The 16,248-nt window shown below is 50.8% G+C and overlaps 10 protein-coding genes across 10 annotated transcripts; 8 read left to right on the top strand and 2 right to left on the bottom strand.

The window, feature by feature from the left end:
• Positions 1 to 435: 435 nt before the first annotated feature.
• On the top strand, positions 436 to 1,430 carry N7518_007192 (uncharacterized protein; the record flags this gene model as incomplete). The annotated part of the gene is made up of 3 exons (XM_057188119.1): positions 436 to 522; positions 574 to 642; positions 699 to 1,430. The coding sequence occupies 3 exons, from the start codon at positions 436 to 438 to the stop codon at positions 1,428 to 1,430; spliced, it is 888 nt and encodes a 295-aa protein (XP_057039822.1).
• A 621-nt stretch (positions 1,431 to 2,051) lies between these two features.
• On the top strand, positions 2,052 to 2,954 carry N7518_007191 (uncharacterized protein; the record flags this gene model as incomplete). Its single annotated transcript, XM_057188118.1, has 1 exon — positions 2,052 to 2,954. One exon carries the CDS (start codon positions 2,052 to 2,054, stop codon positions 2,952 to 2,954), a length of 903 nt encoding a protein of 300 aa, XP_057039821.1.
• A 1,279-nt stretch (positions 2,955 to 4,233) lies between these two features.
• On the bottom strand, positions 4,234 to 5,431 carry N7518_007190 (uncharacterized protein; the record flags this gene model as incomplete). Its single annotated transcript, XM_057188117.1, has 3 exons — positions 4,234 to 4,587; positions 4,646 to 5,132; positions 5,190 to 5,431. The coding sequence occupies 3 exons, from the start codon at positions 5,429 to 5,431 to the stop codon at positions 4,234 to 4,236; spliced, it is 1,083 nt and encodes a 360-aa protein (XP_057039820.1).
• Positions 5,432 to 6,338: 907 nt separating this feature from the next.
• Positions 6,339 to 6,679, top strand: tfb5 (TFIIH complex subunit TFB5; the record flags this gene model as incomplete). The annotated part of the gene is made up of 3 exons (XM_057188116.1): positions 6,339 to 6,357; positions 6,418 to 6,569; positions 6,632 to 6,679. 3 exons carry the CDS (start codon positions 6,339 to 6,341, stop codon positions 6,677 to 6,679), a joined length of 219 nt encoding a protein of 72 aa, XP_057039819.1.
• Positions 6,680 to 7,479: 800 nt separating this feature from the next.
• Positions 7,480 to 7,959, top strand: N7518_007188 (Hsp20/alpha crystallin family protein; the record flags this gene model as incomplete). Its single annotated transcript, XM_057188115.1, has 1 exon — positions 7,480 to 7,959. The coding sequence occupies one exon, from the start codon at positions 7,480 to 7,482 to the stop codon at positions 7,957 to 7,959; it is 480 nt and encodes a 159-aa protein (XP_057039818.1).
• Positions 7,960 to 8,337: 378 nt separating this feature from the next.
• On the top strand, positions 8,338 to 9,216 carry N7518_007187 (uncharacterized protein; the record flags this gene model as incomplete). The annotated part of the gene is made up of 1 exon (XM_057188114.1): positions 8,338 to 9,216. The coding sequence occupies one exon, from the start codon at positions 8,338 to 8,340 to the stop codon at positions 9,214 to 9,216; it is 879 nt and encodes a 292-aa protein (XP_057039817.1).
• Positions 9,217 to 9,373: 157 nt separating this feature from the next.
• On the top strand, positions 9,374 to 10,277 carry N7518_007186 (enoyl-CoA hydratase/isomerase family protein; the record flags this gene model as incomplete). The annotated part of the gene is made up of 2 exons (XM_057188113.1): positions 9,374 to 9,486; positions 9,542 to 10,277. 2 exons carry the CDS (start codon positions 9,374 to 9,376, stop codon positions 10,275 to 10,277), a joined length of 849 nt encoding a protein of 282 aa, XP_057039816.1.
• A 466-nt stretch (positions 10,278 to 10,743) lies between these two features.
• Positions 10,744 to 11,546, top strand: N7518_007185 (rhamnogalacturonan acetylesterase RgaE; the record flags this gene model as incomplete). Its single annotated transcript, XM_057188112.1, has 2 exons — positions 10,744 to 10,855; positions 10,906 to 11,546. The coding sequence occupies 2 exons, from the start codon at positions 10,744 to 10,746 to the stop codon at positions 11,544 to 11,546; spliced, it is 753 nt and encodes a 250-aa protein (XP_057039815.1).
• Positions 11,547 to 11,792: 246 nt separating this feature from the next.
• Positions 11,793 to 14,225, bottom strand: N7518_007184 (isochorismatase family protein family; the record flags this gene model as incomplete). The annotated part of the gene is made up of 1 exon (XM_057188111.1): positions 11,793 to 14,225. One exon carries the CDS (start codon positions 14,223 to 14,225, stop codon positions 11,793 to 11,795), a length of 2,433 nt encoding a protein of 810 aa, XP_057039814.1.
• Positions 14,226 to 14,778: 553 nt separating this feature from the next.
• On the top strand, positions 14,779 to 15,975 carry N7518_007183 (Ketol-acid reductoisomerase; the record flags this gene model as incomplete). Its single annotated transcript, XM_057188110.1, has 1 exon — positions 14,779 to 15,975. The coding sequence occupies one exon, from the start codon at positions 14,779 to 14,781 to the stop codon at positions 15,973 to 15,975; it is 1,197 nt and encodes a 398-aa protein (XP_057039813.1).
• Between the last annotated feature and the right edge of the window lie 273 nt (positions 15,976 to 16,248).

Below are 16,248 nucleotides of genomic sequence, written 5' to 3'. Positions count from 1 at the left end.
GGCTCCTTTTAACGTCCGAAGAGCGGGGTTGGCATCCTTCGATTAGAACCGTCCACATTCGCCATCACAGTCCAATCAAAAGAGACCTTGGATTGTTTCCTCTTCGTTTTCCACTCCGAAATCACTACACTTCATCTTCAACTTCCTCTTCTCATTTCAAAATGGTATGATCTATATCCCACCGTGTGATCCTTTGAATTAGGCTGATTTTGCAAGTCGGGTTCATCATCTTTCACTTCAATCCCTATTCTAGATTTCTCTCAAGCGCTATCCCCATCTAAACCCGCCTTCCTAGCAAGCCTTCGCGACGCCCTAGTGAATGTTGGCTTTTTCTATCTTCGAAATGCTCCGATTTCGGACCAAACCCAAGATCGGTTTATAGAAAAGGCCCTAGGTCTTTTTGAACTACCACTAGAGAAAAAGCTTGAAATCGAAATGGTCAATAGTCCGCACTTTTTGGGCTACTCAAGGCTTGGTGCAGAAATTACGGCTTTGAAACCTGATTATCGTGAACAATTCGATGTAAGCTTGGGCTGTATTGTTTCTTCGGATATCTATTAACACTTTTGTCAGTTCGCAACCGAACTCCCTGCACCTGGTCCAGACGAGCCTTTATACAGGAATGTCGTTGGTCCTAACCAGGTAAGATCTTATATTTGGTCTTTGTGTCCGTCAATGCTCATAAAGAATTCTGCCAGTGGCCGGATGAAACGGCAATCCCCGGATTTCGGGAATCTCTCGACACATATCTGTCTGAAGTGAGCAACCTAGCGGAGTTGTTCCCAGGATTGATTGCAGAGGCCTTAGACCTTCCATCAACTGCATTCGATCAGGTCTTTGATACTCCCCAGCAACACAAACTGAAGTTGATCAAATACCCTCCCCCACCTGCAGCTAGCAATGAGGATTCCGGATTTCAAGGTGTTGGTCCTCACAAAGATTCCGGATTCCTCACATTCCTTTTACAGGGTACACCTCACCATGGCCTCGAGGTCCAAAATAAAGCTGGGACATGGATCCCCGCGCCGCCACTCCCGGGAACATTGGTTATTAACATTGGCCGCTCCCTAGAGGCGCTGACTGGGGGTATCTGCACGGCAACGACTCATCGGGTAAGCTTACGGCCAGAGAACTTCCAAGACAATGGGGGCAATCTAGGGTCTAGGTTTTCCTTCCCGGTTTTCCAGGGAGTGAGTCTCGATCTTTCCGCCGAGAAGATCTCTTTGGATATTCCAGCTCATATCCGTGCTTTGGTGGAAAATGACAAGGTCAAATCAGATGCAGAGGCAACTTTTAACGAAATATTCCGTGGGTGCATTGGCGAGGGAACCTTCATTGCTCGGGTGACCAGTCACCAAGATGTTGGGCAGCGATGGTATCCGGAAGTCTTGGCGAAAGCATTGAAGGGTCAGAAGGATTTCCTTAGCTGATTGCTGATATAATATCTATGATATGTCTCGAGATGATTGCATTTGCATATGCCTACCTAGGTAACTCTACGTAGTGTTTTTCCTCTGCCGGGTGGGGCTTTCCTATCTTGGCTAGCTACAGTGACACAGCAAAAGTCTTAGCACCCCAAATTCTGCCGGTCAAATACCCACCAATCAGAAATGAGGCAGAACGAGCGGTATCACAAAATCAGAAGGCGGTCTATTCAATTAAGAAGGCGGTAGCAGAAGGGGTGTTCAGACTTTTGCTGCGTCACTGTACCTCAAGTGGGTATAGTAATTGATGGTTGGAGTCGTTGACGACAGATCAAGGCAATTATTCTGGCTTTGATCACCACGCAGATCGTCGCTATCAAAAACATTCCTGTTTCTCACAGTATACTGTTCAACTGTAGCTTTCACTAAAACTCGTGCAGAATCACATTTCATAATTATCGTCGTTGACGCTCACCACCGAGGCAGGTACCTTCCCCTAAGATTTTGTCGTGAGCTGTGCCCTTTCCTTGCCCACTTCATTCCTCCAACTCCCTCGTTCAAAGACCGCAAATCACTTGTTGCCCACAGCCACGACATCCCTGTTTACTGATATTTGGGCTCCGCAGAATGTCCCAAAGCGGCGCGGTTGTCCCTGCTCGTCCTTCCCTGATGCAGGGTCTCCCCGCTGGATACGCTGTGCGGGTTTTTTCCCAACTCGAGCGACTCCAAGCCGACGCGGGGAGGATCCTACAGTTGCTCCAAGAAAATAAAGATGGAAACCAGTGGCTCGTTGTCCTCGGTCTGTCGACATCAACAATCCGAAAATTGGACGACGACCACAGTAGTCTGGGAGGCGTGGAATACCGCTTCCAGTGGGAAGGATCTACAGGCCTCATCAAGGTGGTCCCATCCCACACCCACGACATGACCACAGATCAGGTCACCAGGTCCATCGACGACAGACTTTCTGCAATGAGAATCCGTTCCACTGATAGGAAGTGGGCTGCAACTTCCACCTACAAACCCACCCCCACCGAAGGTAAGCAGGGCGATCAAGCTTTTATTCCACCATCTCGGTGTTCTTCCCCCGAGCGACCTGCGGGCTGGCCCACCTTTGTTATCGAGACTGGCATGTCCGAGTCCCTCCCTCGACTCCGGGAAGACGCGAAGTGGTGGCTCGCCGCTTCGAGTGGGGATGTGCGGATCGTACTCGTTATCAGTATCAAGAGGACCAGCGTCTACTTTGAAAAATGGCAATTGGCTCCATCGAATGCTCCGCGCCCTCTCACCCGGGCGTACATCGATACCCTACGCCTTCAAGGCCCCCACATACCCCCTCTCTTCCAGCAGCCAGCAACGATCCAGCAAGCATACTCTGCACACGAAGTTGAGGTAACCCCCACTGGGATTGAGGGGGCTCCTATGATTCTCCCGTTTGCTGCGTTGTATGACCGAGACCCCGGACGTGGGGAAGTTGATGTTGTCCTCGATCCTCAAGACTTTCGGGACATCACCAGTATCCTATTTTAACACCTGTTAGTTTTGCTACATGGTTGGTTAACTGTTTACCTCGTCTCCACCTTGCTGTGATGACAAATTTGTACCACACACGTGCGTTCCCAACATGCTGGGCCCATATCATTATCCACACTACAGGGCCTAGCATCAATCTTCCTTCTCCAATATCGCCTTCCAGTTGTCATGCTCCGAGCCGAGCTTAATCAGCTGGGACCCTTCTTTAGCTAGTTAACTAACTATGGTATCACCATGAAGCTTTTCAGAGATCACCTGATCTGGCTTACTTGCTCAATTTACTCGCTTACTGTGTGCATTGTTTACATTAGATAGATTGCTTGCTGAATTGCTAAGCAAGATATTTGATGTTTGCACTGTTTGCAAATGGATAGCTATATCAAATATTTGGTTAGTGTACAGCTAACTAAACTCCAACAAGGGTCGCGAGTCGGCAAACGCGCGCGACCATGACCTGATGCTTTTCACTTCAAGCTCAATACAACCAACACTAAAGCGAGCCGGGAAATACTGTAAAGAATGGTTCTTCATTGCTAGGGATGAAACTTCAGGCACTGTACAGTGATTTAACGTTGAGTCAATCATAGCGGAGATGGTTAGAACAAAATACATGGCCCTTTCATTGCCGATTGAATATCACCCATGCACCACAAAGCCTCAATTTTAGACGAACGTGAAAATTCGACAGCCAGCCAACCAAAAATATCGCTCCATAGTAATGGATAGTTATTCTGTGGCGGAGCGATTGTTTCTGTCTGACATTTGCGGCATCGATTGCTGTCTGATATTCAAGGCCGCTATGAACTGTCGGTGTTCCGTATTGTGTAATGTATGGGTCTAATCAATGGTATTCAACTCTCTGTATTGCACTATTCTGGCAATTTATACTACCATGATTACATAAGGAATATTACAGCATTGGTAGGATTAATAAATCTTCCGATATACCGGCGTATCTACGCCGAGATGAACGCGCGGCGGCTGGATAACTTCTTCGTGATAGATTAGACCTCGCCACGGCCCACGTAGCCCATGCGCGGGCAGGTCAATGGTTCAGCCCGCCCGTAGGCCGCCCATCAACCGCCCATCAGCGCACAATGTTCCCAAATAGGATGTATGAATCGCTCATTCTCGATATCACAGCTCCATATAACCATGGCGGTCTGAGTTGGTCAAAACTTGAGAGAAGATGTATTGAAATGACGGGTTATAACGCTAGAGCCCTACCACACGGTGACTTGTCATGTGGTTTTTTGTTAACACCTCAGCTTAGCTTTCAGATCCGCGGGCGAAGAGTCCAGAAGAATCTCGCGTAAGGCGCCCGCGTTTCATTGCGTTTTTCGGGGGATTCTTCTTCTGAACTAAGCTGTTCAGGGGGGGTCTGAGCTCGACGACGCTTTCGCGTACCTGGTGACAATGGCTCATCGACGCCTTGGTCTAGTAGCTGTTTCTCATGTTCTGCTTCGGCAGACGAAAGAAAGTCACAGAGCTCCCTCGATGAGATATGGATATCTTGATCGAGATTGGGGTATTTCTGTGAGATGCTCTTGGGGGCAAAGTCCCTGAGTGAAAGCTGGAGCGCCGGTTGTTTAGAATCATCGACTGGAAGTCCAGACTCTGTTCGAAAAGGCTGCAAATCGTCGGTCAATGCTAAAATTTCTTGGGACTGCGGCTGAAAAGGAACGTACCATCATATCGATCACAGCCTTTGCTTCGAGTTCCTTCACCCCATCCACGGTTATTTTGTGCGGTCGCCAAATGGATATAGTCGCCTTTTTAGACCCTCTATATTCAATATTGAGGGCAATCACAGCGTTCACGCTCGCATTAGTATCGAGGATGTAATCATCTGCTAAGTCCGCAGCAGCTCGAACTTTTTGTGAATAGCACACTTCTATGATGACACCGGGATATTTGGCATATTCGTGTATAAATGATGCATCTGGGCATCGTTCGGAATAAGTCTGCTCTGTATCATTTATATCATTCGGCAGCCGGATTCTGGATGTCGATAAATGTTTGATCTTTCTCGCAAAATCACCGAAGGCTTCATCACTCTTTTGCAACTCTGTCAATCGATTCAAAATTTTAGAGACTACCTCGGCACAAAACAAATCATATAGAGGACTCGGCATTCGGATAGTAAGACGGGACCGTCTGGGGTCGTAATCGAGCCTATAATACAACTCAACAAACATGCCTTCAATGCGCCTGAAGATTGACAGTACTTACCGTATTTTGTCTTCTACGTAACCTCGAAGAGATTCGTCACCATCCAGTACACATAAAACCTCCGTATATTGGTCCGGAGTAAGCCGGTGTTGCCACCAAGATTGTGGCCGTCGACCTTTACGGTGGAGTTTGAAATAGTTCAGCACGCTTTGAGCACTAGTCGACAACTTCTTCTCTTCTGAGGGCGGGGGTGTAGGGGGAGTATTCACAAAACTCCCAGTTGGTGTGGTTTTCTTCTCCATGATGTCTGATTCTGATTCAGGCGACATCCTTGGGGTACGGTTTGTTTATGTCGCAGAGAAGGGGCTAAGCGCCGGATGAGTTGAGGTGTCACGTGATGACGTGGTTGCAGGGATGTCGTGTACAACGTAACCGCCTTGGAGGGCCCCTATTAGGTCCACCCACTGCCAGGCGTCGAGCAGGCCTATCGAGTTGGTTCTGGGGGTCGCGGGAGGAGTCGGAAAATGAAAGTGGAGAAGTGCAAGTGTCAAGGCGTAAACAACCTCGTCAGTGATTTTAGGCTCAATGTTGAGCTGAATGGTCAGTGCGGTGGCTGGAGCCTGACACTGTTGTTTTCTTTTTTCTCGATCTTTCTATCGACTTCGACGTGCCACGACACTCATTAATTAGCTTCAAATGATGTTTCTCAATTCCCAAATGGCCAGTTCATATATCATTGAGCCCTCATGTTTGGATGCTCTTTCGAACCCCAAATAATGATGTTAAGCGACCCATCGAGGTTACATAATGGTCAGGTGATGCTCAGTGAAGTGGACGTGTTTGATGATTATGTAATGCTCAGGAGTGAGCAAAAAGCGGCAAGGACTGAGCACTAAAACGGAAAGGGAAAGCCAAGAAGTGGTAGAGGAAATCTACTACTCCGTACATAGGCTGGGATTAGATGACCTCCGGAGATTGGTGAGAGGAATGGGGATCGGGATATTGAGCAAGAGTGAGACTCTCAGTGGCTGTAAATTCAAGACCTTGAGAGAATATATATTCTGTCACAAATGAGGGAAATATAAGGAGAACCTTGGAAGTTCATTCAAGATCGTGATCAAAGGGGCCAATGCCCAAATGTCTTGGCGGATCTCCAATTCCCATTTCTCTCCACATCTCTTCTTCTCTCCACACCTCCTCTTATCCAAGATGCCACGCGCCGTCCGAGGTCAGCTCCTTTTGTTTTCTGCTTTTAAGATCTCTTGCTAACATTTTGTGTCCTTGGTAGGTCTGCTGATCGAATGCGATCCCTCGATCAAGTCCATGATCCTGAAGTACGACGAAGAGCGACATGACTACATAGTGGAGGATTTGGATGACGAGAACCACCTGGTCATCAAAGAGAGCCAGTTGCAGAACCTCAAGGTTCGCCTAGATCAGGTACCTACTGCACCCTAGCTATTGCCGGGCTATCCGAGGACTGTTACTCATAGACTTGCCAGGACCTTGACGAAAAGATCATGCAGCTGGATGAATCCGAATCCGAATAGGGCTGTCACCAGGTATTTCTCAATGAAGACGAGGTCTACACACGCGATGCAGAGGCAACCGGTCACCATATCCAAGTCCATAACGCACCCGCCAAACACCATCTCCCACCGCTTGTTACGAAAGATCGCATCATGACTTCACTCGTTTACAATGGTTGAACAATGGTTGAATGCAGCCCGACCACCTCTCTCAATCATCCGCCCCTCCTCTGACCGATGAGTACTTGGGCCACTCTCAATGATAGTGTGGGGGCTGCTCTCAGACAGCGGAAGGGAGGTCGGAGAATGTGCAACTCATCGAGGCTTGTCATACTTCACGGTGCTGTACATCCCAGCTCCGGGCCGTGCTGGCTAGTAATACTCTTGCAATGAATGGAGGCGTGTGGCGTGATCGAATGTTAGCGAAGCACATCATCCAAACCATCGGAGAAACCCTTACTCCGACAGGCATAACCATGGACCACGTATATAGTGTAGATGTCACTATCTAGTGCCACATTCTGCTACACACTCATTGGCACATTGGCACATACACTGTAATCAGTCAATTACGTCTTATTGCATAAGACAACAGTCGCGACCGTCGACTGATGTCAACACCGGTTACACGGCAATGCTAGAGACAGCGTCTTTGTGTTCCTTTTCTGTGTAAGGGCACCTGGTTTCGAGTGCATCATGGCTATATAAGTCCCTTATGAACGCCCGGGACATCCAGCTTCCCTCTCATGAGACATAACCCGCAAATCTCAGCTTCAATATAAAATCACGTCTTTCAAGTCACCCAACTTCCAACTCACAACATGTCTGTTCTCCGTACCAACTTCCCCGGCTCTGGCGACTTCGCCCCCCTCTTCCGTCTTCTAGACGACTACGATGACCACCGCTCTGCCCGCAGCCAGGCTGCAGTTCGCTCATTCACTCCTCGCTTTGACATCCGTGAAAGTGAAGGTGCATACCACTTCGACGGTGAACTGCCTGGCATCGCTCAAAAGGACATCGATATCGAGTTCTCCGACCCCCAGACTCTGGTTGTCAAGGGCCGCACTGAACGCGACTACGAAGAATCCGAGCCGCCAACCGAGGAAAAGGATACCGACGAAACCAAGTCCACTCACCGGTTCTGGGCCAGCGAGCGCTCAGTCGGCTCGTTCCAGCGCGTCTTCTCCTTCCCGACTCCTGTCGACCAGCACCATGTCAAGGCCGTTCTGAAGAACGGCATCCTTTCCATCAACGTGCCCAAGGCCACTGCTGCCACTTCCAAGAAGATCACCATTGAGTGAACAGTCCTCCCACGAGCCAGAAATACTATTTTGGCAATCGTATTGCATGGGAATTGGACTTGTTGTTCTTGGGTATATTTCCTACTTTCCTTGTATTAGTCTATCCTAATTCAAATTCATATTGTTCTCCTGTTTTTTTTTTTGAACATATCTTATGCTCCCCGGCCTCGGCACATGCAGACCTATGATACGCAAAACGCAATATCAAGATCAAACTATCTCTGAGATTACATTTAGAAGTGAACAAGATCTGAGACAAGTAAGTCTTAACTTTATAAAGCAGACGTTACAGTGACATCATCATAACACTCAGAATATCCATTCGTCCAAATTTTCCATTCATCCAATCTAGACCTATCGGCTATATCTTCACTGAGAATGTATGCGTATCAAAGCGAGGGTGTTGTGGCGGAGGAAGGTGCAAATCCGTTTCTCGAGCACCTTCCCTTAGATACGCCAGTCTACAGTTACAATCGACAGTGCTCTATAGAGAGTCTCTTCCCTCCAAGTTCAGTTGAGGATCGCTTCATCGTTGTGAAAAATTTCCCACCAGACGTATTCTCTCAGCACGAAGAATTACCGCGGGTTTGCGATTATTCGCGATTATTTCAGATTCTCATCATCAAAATGCCCAGTGGACCGCATGAAGACGCGGCCAACAATTTTAACTACATGATTATGGCACTCGCTCAAGACATGAGCGTCCGCAGACAGCTCAGGTCTTGGGGATCCACCAGAGTCGATACCCCTGACAGACGAAAAATGGCAGACAACGGGTGGGGACCAAGAGGGCCACCGAGACGATTCCCAACGGTGGCCCTCGAAGTTGGCTTTCCGGGGCCAACAGCAAAACTAGAAAATGATATTGCGTGGTGGATCAACGGGTCAAATGGTGACGTGAGAATCGGAATCACCATTGACATCCAAGATTCGGACTCCATTGAGATCAAATCCTGGACAGCTTTTGAGCCGCCACCCCACTCGAACTACACCACAGCAAGCGGTCGCCGTGTGGTCGACGGAGGCACCAATGATCCTCCTCCACCTCGAGTGGCTCAGAGGGTTTTTTTCAAGAGAGGGAGAGATGGCGCTGGTCCTACAGTTGAAGGAAAGGGTATAACTCTACCATTCCGCGATGTCCTATTGGACACGCCAGGAGAAGGCGAGGGGGATTTCGTGTTGACATCCCAGAAGCTATTAGAAGATTTAGCAGAACTTATTTGGGATACGATAGATCAGGTCGAGAAAATGCCATGAAGGAAAATGCCCGTCGCCCATGTTGGACGTTGTCACGTTTCTCACGTTTTGCCGAGGTCCCCCGCTGTATAATCACAGCCCTTTTATAGTTAACTACCCTCACTCTCTCTTTTTCTCTCTCAAATTCCAAAAAACATTCATCTTTCTCCCTCGAAACATGGCTGAAAACTACTCTTTCGAATATTTCACCGTTAAATTTCCCACCGACCATCAATATGTGGCCCACGTGGAAATCAACCGTCCGGAAAGGTTGAACGCCTTCATCGAAGTGTAAGCGCTAGTTCCCCCAGACTTACTGTACATATTTTTAACAAATCAAAATCAGTATGTGGGAAAACATGGCCAAGATCTTCAATAAACTTTCCTCAGACCCTCACGTGCGCGCAGTCGTTCTCAGCGGCGCTGGAGCGAAGGCATTCACCACAGGGCTGGACGTCAAAGCAGCCTCGGAGGGTCTCCTATCATCAGACGACACCAAGACCGACCCAGCCCGAAAGGCAGTCGCGTTCCGTCGCCACATCAGCGCCTTCCAAGACTGCATCACGGCAGTAGAGCGCTGTGAAAAGCCCGTCGTGGTTGCTCTCCACGGGTTCTCATTGGGACTCGGCATTGACCTGTCAACGGCGACCGACGTGCGTCTCTGCGCTCAGGATACCCGGTTCGGCGTCAAAGAAGTCGATATCGGGCTTGCGGCAGACATCGGTACTCTCAGCCGTCTGCCCAAGGTGGTCGGGAATTACGGATGGGTCAAGGAGGTGGCGCTGACGGCGCGCGAGTTCGGCGCTGAGGAGGCGCTCCGGGTGGGTTTCGTTAATGCGGTGTATGATACCCGTGAAGCTACTATTGTGGCTGCGTTGAAGCTCGCATCCCTCATGGCTAGCAAGAGCCCCGTGGCTGTGCAGGGTACTAAGGAGATCTTGAACTACTCGCGCGACCACTCTGTGCAGGATGGACTACGCTATACGAGTGTGTGGAATAGCGCTGCTTTGCAGACGCAGGATGTCTCGGTAGCTTTGCTGTCTGGGTTGCAAAAGCGTACTCCGACATTCGAGAAGTTGTAGTGACAAATTCACCCATGCCCACTGTATATAAGGTCAAAACATCTAGTCTGCTAATATTGAATGTCATCATTTTTTACAGAAACTCAAAACCCCCGTGCGTTTGCCAAGGAATGCCAATATCATCACATTTGACGTGACACATACGGAGTTATCCCGTACACATGAAACTGTTTCAGGGTAAATTTCCGGCATTTTATCCAAAAGCCTTGTTATTTCAAGTCCGTGTCTGAGTTTCCATGAATCAGAAGCATCGATCAACTGGTCGATCAACGGGTCTCCGCATTCCAGCCCTCCCCTTTTCTCCGAAGTAAAACTCGAGAGCCCACTGAGGATGTCACTTTTTCCACGTATCCAAGCCATTGCTGAACATGGCAAAATGTATAATTTCGAAGAAACTGCCAATTCTATAGGGAAAATTCAGTCTGACTTTCCTTTTCACTAAAAAATTCGCCCTATTCCTCTCGCCATGAAATCTGCTATTCTTCTCTCCGCGGTCATCCCCAGTGCGCTAGGTGCGACCATCTACCTCGCTGGTGACTCAACTATGGCAAAGGGTGGGACTGGATCTGGCACAGCGGGTACGTGTTTTCCTTGAAGCTTCCGGATAGCATCATGCTAATACTCCTAGGTTGGGGTGAATATGTTACGCCCTATACCTCACTCACCGTGTCCAATCAAGCTGTCGCCGGCCGCAGCGCACGGTCATACACGCGTGAAGGTCGGTTCGATGCAATTGCAGCAGTGGTTCAATCAGGAGATTGGGTGATCATCGAGTTCGGCCACAACGACGGTGGCTCTTTGACTCCCACCGACAACGGGCGCACCGATTGTTCTGGCACAGGAAGCGAGACTTGTAGCACAACCTACGACGGGGTCGCCGAGACAGTGTTGACGTTCCCGGCATATGTCGAGAATGCCACCAAGGTGTTCAAGGCCAAGGGCGCGAATGTGATCATCTCGAGCCAAACACCCAACAACCCCTGGGAAACTGGAACCTTCACCTATGCCCCCTCGCGGTTTGTGGGCTATGCGCAGGTGGCAGCTGCAGCCGCCGGAGTGCCCTATGTTGACCACGGGGCCTATGTGGCCGACCAGTTCCAGACGCTGGGCCTGACTGCTGTCGATGCGTACTTCCCCTTGGACCACACGCACACCAGTCCTACCGGTGCATCGGTAGTGGCCCAGGCCTTTTTCAAGGCTGTGGTTTGTGGTGATGTTGCGCTGAAGAGTTCCCTGAGCACCACCTCTTTCCCTGGTTCGTGTCTCTAAACGAACAGCAGAGTAGCAAGTACGGACCCGTGCAATCTGAGCTTATTTTGTGACTATGGTTGTGCTGCCTGTAGAGAGAGATAACAGAAGATTGCGTGGCTTCGGCTGGACAACTATATCCAAGAGAAATTGTAGATTGGGTTCCAGCCCAATCTGGCTCACGAGCAGGTAAATCCGTAAGGTTTCGCAACAAGGCAGGAACACTGAGATGTAAAGCTCTCATTGGGAATCCCAGTAGGTTCAATTTCATTCCTCCAGAATAGACCGAACGATGCCCCGGTTTTCGACTCGGTGATAATATTGATTCACGTTCACGAAACGAGCATCAAATGCACCCTGGGTCTGTACAATCTCGCGCAGAACTGGCCATAGAGAGCAATCGTCAATGGTAAACACGGAGCCTCCTAGGTAATGTTTTCCCTGCAGAGTACACTCCCAATCCTCAATCCCGTATTCAAACCCACTGGCTGGATTGGTAGCACAGTGCCGACGCCAGCGTGCCAGAAACTGGTCGATCCTTGGCAAGAAACTGCCCCCACGTAACGAATCCACGCCTGGCCGTAAGGTCTCAGTAGATCGGTTAGCCATGTGCGCTAGGATAAAGGAGTCGCCCGCGATTATTTCTCCATCACCCGTTTCATATATTGGCAGTGTCGTTGGATCACTATCTCTAGCTCCCAGTTGCTCATGGTTGGTGATCAATTGATCCCGGACGCCGTTTTCCCCCAGACAGAGACGAACACGCAAATTGGCCACAAGATCACAGCCAAGTAATAGTTGGCCTGTTGCTGTAGTCACAAAGTTGACCACGTCAAAGCCTTCACCGTAGACGGCATCCCAATCGAATTCGGTGGCACGATTTTCCTGGCCAAAAGCACCAATGAGACGTGCAGTTGCAGCAGGATCCCCGTGGACCACAGCGCGGGTGTGATCCAATTTCTTACTGACAGCCCCTTGTCCCCAGATTGTGTTGGCCACAGGGTCGATGAAAGTGCCAATATGACGGAAAGTAAGGGAAATGCGCTGGCCGCCGTAGGCTTGCTCCTCGGCAGATTTAGTTGGATTGGGCCGTTTGTCGGCCCGGATTCCATGAAGCCATCGCATGTTTGTCCTTGGGCCGAGCACGAAAAGTGAACCGTGAGGAAGAGGCACGCGCTGCGTTGTCCGACATGGTTCAATTTCTCCATCAGGCTCAGATGCCGAAGTCTTGGTACGGAGAACCATCACGCGCTCGGCGCCTAGACTGACGTTGCAGATGAAAGACCCTCGCACAATATCCAGCGTCTTATCTGAGTGCTCTGATATACGATCCTGTCCATCACGGTAAAGCTGAATAAGCACATGATTTAAGGGGTGGCCTAGTATTCGCTCGACAGCTATGCGGACTTCATCAACCGCGGAGGTAAATGGCTTGAAGGGTGGAGACTCGTCTGCCGGATGACGGTATATGGGTATGGCTCCATCGGGTCGAGGTTGACCCTGGACTGCGACCAACCGGGGAACCTGACCCGACAGATGGTACATCTTCTGCCAATCTACCTCCGCATGTATACGCTCAAAGGAGTCTGCGGCCAAGTTGAGATTGTTCACGAGGCGCGAGTCGCCCTCCCCGATGGTATTTTGGGATGTGGTTGGTATTTCCGCGGATTTTGAAGGTGTTATCGTCCCATCGGGGTCAGCCCGAGGTCTGGCTGAAGGTTCTTTTGGACCTTCCCGGCGCTTCGGACGACGGGCACGCACGCGGACCTTCTTTTGGTCTTCTACTGGACCCCGCGCCTGCGCAGCAGTAGCGCGCTGTACGCGAGACGAACGAGCAGGTTCGGGGCCATCTGTGGGAGAGGTGTCCGCAGTATTCCAGAATTCCAGACCATCCATGACTCTCTCGAGGCCAGCCGTAGCGGCTGACCTCTTAGACTGCGGTGCGCCTTGGCGGGCAATTGTCTCAGTCTCATCCCAATCTAGCTCCTGGATGAGCTCCCGAGCGGTGATACCAGTCGCTCCCAAGATATCTGCCATACGTCGCATTGCTTCTTGATGCCGCTGAAAATCGCGGAAACCCAAGCAATCCTCCACAAGAGTTACTGAAAACCCGTTGCGGACAGCATCCAAAGCGGTCGCAAACACAGAGACATTGGACAACGAGCCACAAAGATACAACTCGGTCACAAAGTGTGTCCTGAAGGATAGCACAAGGCCGGGGGACTCCAGGGCGGAGTAACCTGTTTTGTCGACTACAATGTCATGCTGGGCGTTGATGGCGGCCAGAATCGGTGCGGGGAACTGATATCCCGGGGTATGCGGATCACAGCATAGCGAAGAGTCGGCGGAGAGAAAAGCTTCCTGGTCAACAGGTTCTGGCGAATCATGGTCCGACGCAACTTCAATTACATCCGAGGTGGGCATCTCCTTTCTGCGGGGTGGCTCTCTGTCTAGCACAATGCGATCACCAAAGTTCCAGTCGACGATAGTCTGAGGGGATTCATATCGTGAGCGCACCCAAACTACATCGCCGACTCGACGGAATGCAGATGCCAGCTGTGGAAGGGTCTCGAGGATATCTGGTATATTGGGGACATGTAAAGCCCCGGACGGACGGACAAAGTCATTTTGAAAGTCAAGTAGTAACAAGGCCTTTCGGGTCTGGATGGTGGGCAGATCCCCGAATGAGAAGACACTCATCGTATAGACATGGTACGCCCAGGACTAATTGGACAGACCAAACAATACCAGCGGATATGAGGATATGCAGAGAGAGGGGAGGGGCGGAGAGCCTGGAGGCCTGAGGCAGAAATGGTACTTTGGAAGGAACGATCGTCGAAAATAGTCGAGGCAGGTACGATCACGTGTACGAATATAAAAAACATAGAAAGTCTGGACCCTCACGGCCTCACGTTGATATTCTGCTATTTCCGGAGATCACGCCTACTCCGGGGGAGATATCGGCCAGCCCATGAGACGAACCGTAAAACAATCTAAGACAATGAGCCTATCTACGGAGTACCGAGTATGCGCTGGTCGCACTGGGAAACGCAATTCATGACATAATAAATTCCTATCCTCCAATCAGGACACCCGCCGGTGTCGGTGTGGATCTCCGGGGAGCAAGGTCTGCTCTCCGGCAATTTTCTACGGTGACTCGAATCGCCCAGCATATTTGCCCATTATTTAAATTCCCAAGCTTCCCCATCCAACTTCTTCTTTTCCACACTCTCCTCTCCTCCATATCTTCACAATGGCTTCTCGTGGTCTTCCCCGTGCCCTCCGCCTCGCCCGCGTGGCCGCTCCTCGCTCGGTCATCACCGCAGCCCTCCCTCGCCCTGTCATCGCTGCCGCTGCCGCTATCCCCCGTGTCTCCTCGGCCGTCACCTCCGTCCGTGGTATCAAGACCATTGACTTCGCCGGTGTCAAGGAGGACGTCTACGAGCGTGCCGATTGGCCCCAGGAGAAGCTCCAGGAGTACTTCAAGAACGACACCCTTGCCCTCATCGGTTACGGCTCCCAGGGTCACGGCCAAGGTCTGAACCTCCGTGACCAGGGTCTCAACGTTATCGTCGGTGTCCGCAAGGATGGTGCCTCATGGAAGGAGGCCATCCAGGACGGCTGGGTCCCCGGCAAGAACCTGTTCGATATGACCACCGCCATTGAGAAGGGTACCATTATCATGAACCTGCTCTCCGATGCCGCCCAGTCCGAGACCTGGCCCACTATCAAGCCCCTCCTCACCAAGGGCAAGACTCTCTACTTCTCCCACGGTTTCTCCCCCGTCTTCAAGGACCTCACCAAGGTCGAGGTTCCCAAGGACATCGATGTCATCCTCGTTGCCCCCAAGGGTTCCGGCCGTACCGTTCGCACTCTCTTCCGTGAGGGCCGTGGTATCAACTCCTCCATCGCCGTCTTCCAGGACGTCACCGGCCACGCCAAGGAGCGTGCCATCGCCATGGGTGTTGCCGTCGGTTCCGGCTACCTTTACGAGACCACCTTTGAAAAGGAGGTCTACTCTGACCTCTACGGAGAGCGTGGCTGCCTTATGGGCGGTATCCACGGTATGTTCCTCGCCCAGTACGAGGTTCTCCGCGAGCGTGGCCACAGCCCCTCCGAGGCCTTCAACGAGACCGTTGAGGAGGCCACCCAGTCCCTGTACCCCCTCATCGGTGGTAACGGTATGGACTGGATGTACGCTGCCTGCTCCACCACCGCCCGTCGCGGTGCCATTGACTGGTCCAGCCGCTTCAAGGACACCCTGAAGCCCGTCTTCAACGACCTCTACGACAGCGTCCACAACGGCACTGAGACCCAGCGCTCGCTCGACTACAACTCGCAGCCTGACTACCGCGAGAAGTACGAGAAGGAGATGCAGGAGATCCGCGATCTCGAGATCTGGCGCGCCGGCAAGGCCGTCCGCTCTCTCCGCCCCGAGAACCAGAAATAAATAATACCTTGATACCCGTGGGGGTGCAAAAAATGATGATGTACTATGAACTGTGTTTTTTGGGTTTCAGGTCGAAAATATTATTTTGAGGCTTTACCGGCCATTCCCCAGTTACTTTCTTTTCCATTCCGTAGCTTCTAGATTGTTTCTTGCGGCTCACACCTGCAGCTGTAGATCAATAGACGCCGAAGCCCGGAGAAGAATCCGGGGTAAGATAAGAGTCATTCTACGTCTCGTCTGTTTCTCCTCCTAAACCTCTTCTTCGGCCTCTTC

Source organism: Penicillium psychrosexuale (assembly GCF_028828465.1).
Source record: "Penicillium psychrosexuale strain IBT 29551 chromosome Unknown utg000004l, whole genome shotgun sequence".
Classification (NCBI taxonomy): domain Eukaryota; kingdom Fungi; phylum Ascomycota; class Eurotiomycetes; order Eurotiales; family Aspergillaceae; genus Penicillium; species Penicillium psychrosexuale.
The sequence above is the reverse complement of the archived record's forward strand: the minus strand, read 5'-3'. Positions and strand labels throughout refer to the sequence as shown.